At 73.7% G+C, this 5,000-nt stretch overlaps 2 protein-coding genes across 2 annotated transcripts in view; both read left to right on the forward strand.

The window, feature by feature from the left end:
* The window catches only part of LOC127465389 (collagen alpha-1(III) chain-like), a 5,592-nt gene extending 4,025 nt beyond the window's left edge, over window positions 1–1,567 (forward strand). The window contains exon 5 of the mRNA XM_051775879.1: window positions 1–1,567. This exon is cut by the window's left edge and continues 200 nt beyond it. Within this exon, the coding sequence (XP_051631839.1) occupies window positions 1–1,567 (1,567 nt within the window).
* A 981-nt stretch (window positions 1,568–2,548) lies between these two features.
* LOC127465393 (serine/arginine repetitive matrix protein 1-like) overlaps window positions 2,549–5,000 on the forward strand; it is a 36,934-nt gene continuing 34,482 nt past the window's right edge. Inside the window, exon 1 of the mRNA XM_051775882.1 lies at window positions 2,549–2,615. The gene's annotated coding sequence lies outside the window, so the exon portion shown is untranslated. The remainder of the gene's footprint in view (window positions 2,616–5,000) is intronic.

Here is a 5,000-nt window from a genome sequence, read left to right on the forward strand (position 1 = left end):
CCGCCGACGCCGGCGGCCCGCACGCGGTATACTTTCTCCACGGCTCTCCCGGCCCGGCAGGAGGCGGGTGCCGCCGGACGCCCGGCTCCGGACAACCCGCGCTTCCGGCCCTGCCGGGCCCACGGCCGCCTCCGCAGAGCGGTGCCACCGGCTCGGAGGCGTGGGCCGCGGACGGCCCCCGCTCGCCCCGGCGGCACCTCCGGCGTGCGAAAACGCCACCGACCGCACCGCGGGGCCACCGGCTTTCGCCCGCCTCGCGGCCGTCGGCTTCCCCCGGAAAGGCCGGGGGACGGCGACGGGGAGAAAAACCAAAAGGTCCCCGAAAAAAGCACGCGCGCCTCTCACTCGCCGTGCTAGCCACGGCCGCCCGGGGTTCGGGGCGGGGCCCGCGCCCCTCGCTCCCCTCTCCCTGCCCACGGGCTCGCGCCTCGGCGGCCGCCGGCCACTGCCGGGCCGCCTTCGCGCTCTCTCTTTCTCTCTCTTCTTCCCCGGCGCGCTCAGCGTGCTGCGGCTTAAGGCCGCCAGAAGAAAAAAAAAAAAAAATAAAGGGCCGGGAGGGCGCCCCCACTTCGCCCGCAACCCGGCCCCCGGGCGGCAGACCTCCGCGGAACCCAGCCCTCCGGCAGCCAGGTCGGCGGGGCAGGCCCGACCGCACGGGCCGCCCGGCCGCCGTGGCTCTGGTGCCGGCCGGAGAGGAGGAAGGGGCGAGGCGCCGCCGCCTCGCCCGCCAACGGCCATCGTGCGTCTCTCTCCGGGGCTCCGGGCAACTCTGTCGGGTTCTCGCTCTGCCGGCGCGGCCGCCGGCCACACCCTGGCCGGCTGGCGCCGCCGCCTTCGGCCCGCTGGGCGGGTCCCCGGCTTAGGGCCGAGGAAGGGGGGACGAACAAAAGAGGCGAGGCGCGCCCAGGGAAGCGCCGCCTCGCCCGACAACGGGCAGTCCCGTCACCGAGCCCCTCCGGCAACCGACCGGGCCCAGGCAAGGCCGCACGCCCACCGCCAGTCCCCGGCACGCCGCCGGCACCGCTGCCGCCGTCAGCCGAGGACAGGGCGCCGCCACCCAGGCCCGGACCATCTTCGGGGCTCTCGGGAGGCGGCCGGGCAAAAGAAGCCCACGCGGGCTCCACCCTTCCAGCCCCGGCCGCCAACTGCCCGCAACAATGCCCGCCGCCACCGCACGACGGGCGCCGGCTTAGGGCCGGCGCATGGGAAGGACGAGACGACGCCGCCTCGCCGCCCTCGCACACCACCGCCTTCGCCCGGGGCCCTCGGGGAGCCGGCAGCCGCCACCGGCTCGGGCTGGACGCTGCTGGGCCCCCGCGGGCCCCCCTCGGCCGTCCCAGTCCCGCAACTCCCTTGGCTGCGCTTTCGCGCTCGGCTCTCGTCTTCCTTTCCCGTCATCGGACCCGCCCCAGGAAGCCGGCCGAGTGCCCCGCGGCTTTCTCGCCGGCCTTCCTGCCGCTCGTGGGGTTGGCCGGCCCGTGGCACGCGCCGAAGGCCGCGCTCGGCAGCAGACGCGGAAGAAAAGGGGCCCTCGGAACCCGCGCTGCTAGACAACCCCTGCCCATAGTACGGACAGACGCGTCCTGGCCCGGCCGGGTCGCCAAAGCGGCTCGAGGCTCCTCAGCGGGGAGGCGCGCGAGAGCAGGCCGCCTCTCACCTCGACCTAACTGGAGGCGGCGCCCGACAGCGACCCCTTGGCCGACTTCCGGGGCCGGCCGCGACAACACGTCTACCCCGAAAATGCCGCCAGGCGCCTAAGTCCCGCCGGAGCCGGGTAGACCTGGTGGCCCGGAGCCGGGACGCCGGCGGGGCGCAGGCCGGCGTCTGCGGCCGCGGCGGCCGGATCGGCCGGTCCCGGAACCGGGTAGACCTGATGCTCGCCAGCCCCGGAACCGGGTAGACCTGATGCTCGCCAGCATCCGGCGGGGCACGAGGCCGCTCGGCCCCGCTCGACTGGGGAAACGGGTCGACCCCAAAAACCGGGACAACAGGTCTACCCGCCGAGCACGGACAACAGGTCTACCCGCCGGGCTCGGACACCAGGTCTACCCGCCGGGCTCGGACAAAAGGTCTACCCGCCGGGTCCCGACAAAAGGTCTACCCGCCGGGCTCGGACACCAGGTCTACCCGCCCGACTCGGACACCAGGTCTACCCGCCGAGCACGGAACACCGGTCTACCCGCCGGGCTCGGACAGCAGGTCTACCCACCGGGTTCGGACAACAGGTCTACCCGCACGGCACGGAACACCGGTCTACCCGCCGGGTTCGGACACCAGGCCTACCCGCCCGAGTCGGACACCAGGTCTACCCGCACGGCACGGACAACACGTCTACCCGCCGGGTTTAGGCAACAGGTCTACCCACCCGGCTCGCGCACAGGGTCTACCCGCCCGACTCGGACACCAGGTCTACCCGCCCAGCATGGACAACAGGTCTACCCGCCGGGCTCGGGCACCAGGTCTACCCGCCCGGCTCGGACACCAGGTCTACCCGCCGAGCTCGGACAACAGGTCTTCCCACCGGGCTCGGACACCAGGTCTACCCGCCGGGCTCGGACACCAGGTCTACCCGCCGGGCTCGGACACCAGGTCTACCCGCCGGGCTCGGACAAAAGGTCTACCCGCCCAGCTCGGACACCAGGTCTACCAGCCCGACTCGGACACCAGGTCTACCCGCCGGGCACGGACAACAGGTCTACCCGCCGGGCTCGGACAAAAGGTCTACCCGCCGGAGTCGGACACCACGTCTACCCGTCGGGCTCGGAACGCAACTCTACCCGCCGGCACCCCCGCCGCCGAGCCCAGTCGGCCGCCGCCCTGCCACCTTAAGAGAGTCCCAGCTACTCCCCCTTTTTACCCACGCCGCAGACAACGCCCTTTCTTTCCCACTCGGAGCCCCGGGCAGAAACGGTGGCGCCTCGGCGTCCGCCGAGGGCCTCGGCTAAGCGCTTGGAACCCGCTCGAGCCGCCCGACTCGGAGAGCGCGTCGAGCCGACGAGCCCGGAAAACAGGTCTACCCGCTGCCCCGGGACACCGGCTCTACCCGCCGGCTTCGGACGAGGGCTCTACCCGCTGGGCACGGACGGCGACTCTACCCGCTGCGCACCTCTGCGGCCGAGCCGAGGCGGCGGCAGCCCTGCCACCCAGGCAGAGGCCCAGTTACTCCCCCCGTTTCCCCGCCCCGCAGAGAACGTCTCTTCTTTCACCCTCGGGGCAGGGGAAAGGCTGCTACGCTCGGAGCGCCGGGCAGAAACCGCAGCGCTAAGCCCCGAGACCGGCTCTAGCCGCTAGGCTCGGACACCGGCTCTTCCCGGCGGCGCCGAGGCGGCCGAGCCCGGTCGGCCGCAGCCGCGCCGCCTAAAGAGAATCCCAGTTACTCCCCCCGCTTCCCCGCCCCGCAGAGAGCGTCTCTTCTTTCACCCTCGGGGCAGGGGAAAGGCTGCTACGCTCGGAGCGCCGGCCAGAAACCGCAGCGCTAAGCCCCGAGACCGGCTCTAGCCGCTAGGCTCGGACACCGGCTCTTCCCGGCGGCGCCGAGGCGGCCGAGCCCGGTCGGCCGCAGCCGCGCCGCCTAAAGAGAGTCCCAGTTACTCCCCCCGCTTCCCCGCCCCGCAGAGAACGTCTCTTCTTTCACCCTCGGGGCAGGGGAAAGCCTTTACGCCGGAGAGCAAGTCTGCCGCAAAGGGCCACGGGAGATGGAGTCTCCGCAACAAGACCCCCGAGAGAGTACTCGACGGAGCATGCCCGCTGGAAGGACTCGCAAAGAACTGTGGGAAATCCGGGAGGTCAGGGCGGGGTCGGAAGGGCACGCCGGCGCGCCAATCGACGGATTTAGCGGCTGCACGCCGTCCGCTCGATCCGCGAATTCGGTGCCACGCTCCGAGCACCGGCCGCAAACAGGTCTACCCGCCGCCGGGCCGGGCCGGGCGGCGGCGCTCCGGCTCCAAGTCCGCTCGACGGCGGGAACAGGTCTACCCGCCACCGGGCCGAGCCGGGCGGCGGCGCCCCGGTTCCAAGTCCGCTCGCCGACGGGAACAGGTCTACCCACCACCGGGCCGGACGGCGGCGCCCCGGCTCCAAGTCCGCTCGACGGCGGGAACAGGTCTACCCGCCACCGGGCCGAGCCGGGCGGCGGCGCTCCGGCTCCAAGTCCGCTCGTCGGCGGGAACAGGTCTACCCGCCACCGGGCCGGGCCGGGCGGCGGCGCCGCGGCTCCAAGTCCGCTCGCCGACGCGAACAGGTCTACCCGCTTCCGGGCCGAGCCGGGCGGCGGCGCCCCGGCTCCAAGTCCGCTCGCCGACGCGAACAGGTCTACCCGCTTCCGGGCCGAGCCGGGCGGCGGCGCTCCGGCTCCAAGTGCGCTCGCCGACGGGAACAGGTCTACCCACCACCGGGCCGGGTGGCGGCGCTCCGGCTCCAAGTCCGCTCGCCGGCGGGAACAGGTCTACCCGCCACCGGGCCGAGCCGGGCGGCGGCGCCCCGGCTTAAAGTCCGCTCGCCGACGGGAACAGGTCTACCTGCCACCGGACCAGGCCGGCGGCGCCCCGGCTCCAAGTCCGCTCGACGGCGGGAACAGGTCTACCCGCCACCGGGCCGGGCCGGGCGGCGGCGCCGCGGCTCCAAGTCCGCTCGACGGCGGGAACAGGTCTACCCGCCACCGGGCCGGGCCGGGCGGCGGCGCCACGGTTCCAAGTCCGCTCGCCGACGGGAACAGGTCTACCCACCACCGGGCCGGACGGCGGCGCCCCGGCTCCAAGTCCGCTCGCCGGCGGGAACAGGTCTACCCGCCACCGGGCCGGACGGCGGCGCCCCGGTTCCAAGTCCGCTCGCCGACGGGAACAGGTCTACCCGCTACCGGGCCGAGCCGGGCGGCGGTGCTCCGGCTCCAAGTCCGCTCGCCGACGCGAACAGGTCTACCCGCTTCCGGGCCGAGCCGGGCGGCGGCGCTCCGGCTCCAAGTCCGCTCGCCGACGGGAACAGGTCTACCCACCACCGGGCAG

This window comes from Manacus candei, unplaced genomic scaffold (assembly GCF_025592945.1).
Source record: "Manacus candei isolate 608988 ecotype Guabito, Panama unplaced genomic scaffold, ASM2559294v1 h1tg000377c, whole genome shotgun sequence".
NCBI classification, from domain to species: domain Eukaryota; kingdom Metazoa; phylum Chordata; class Aves; order Passeriformes; family Pipridae; genus Manacus; species Manacus candei.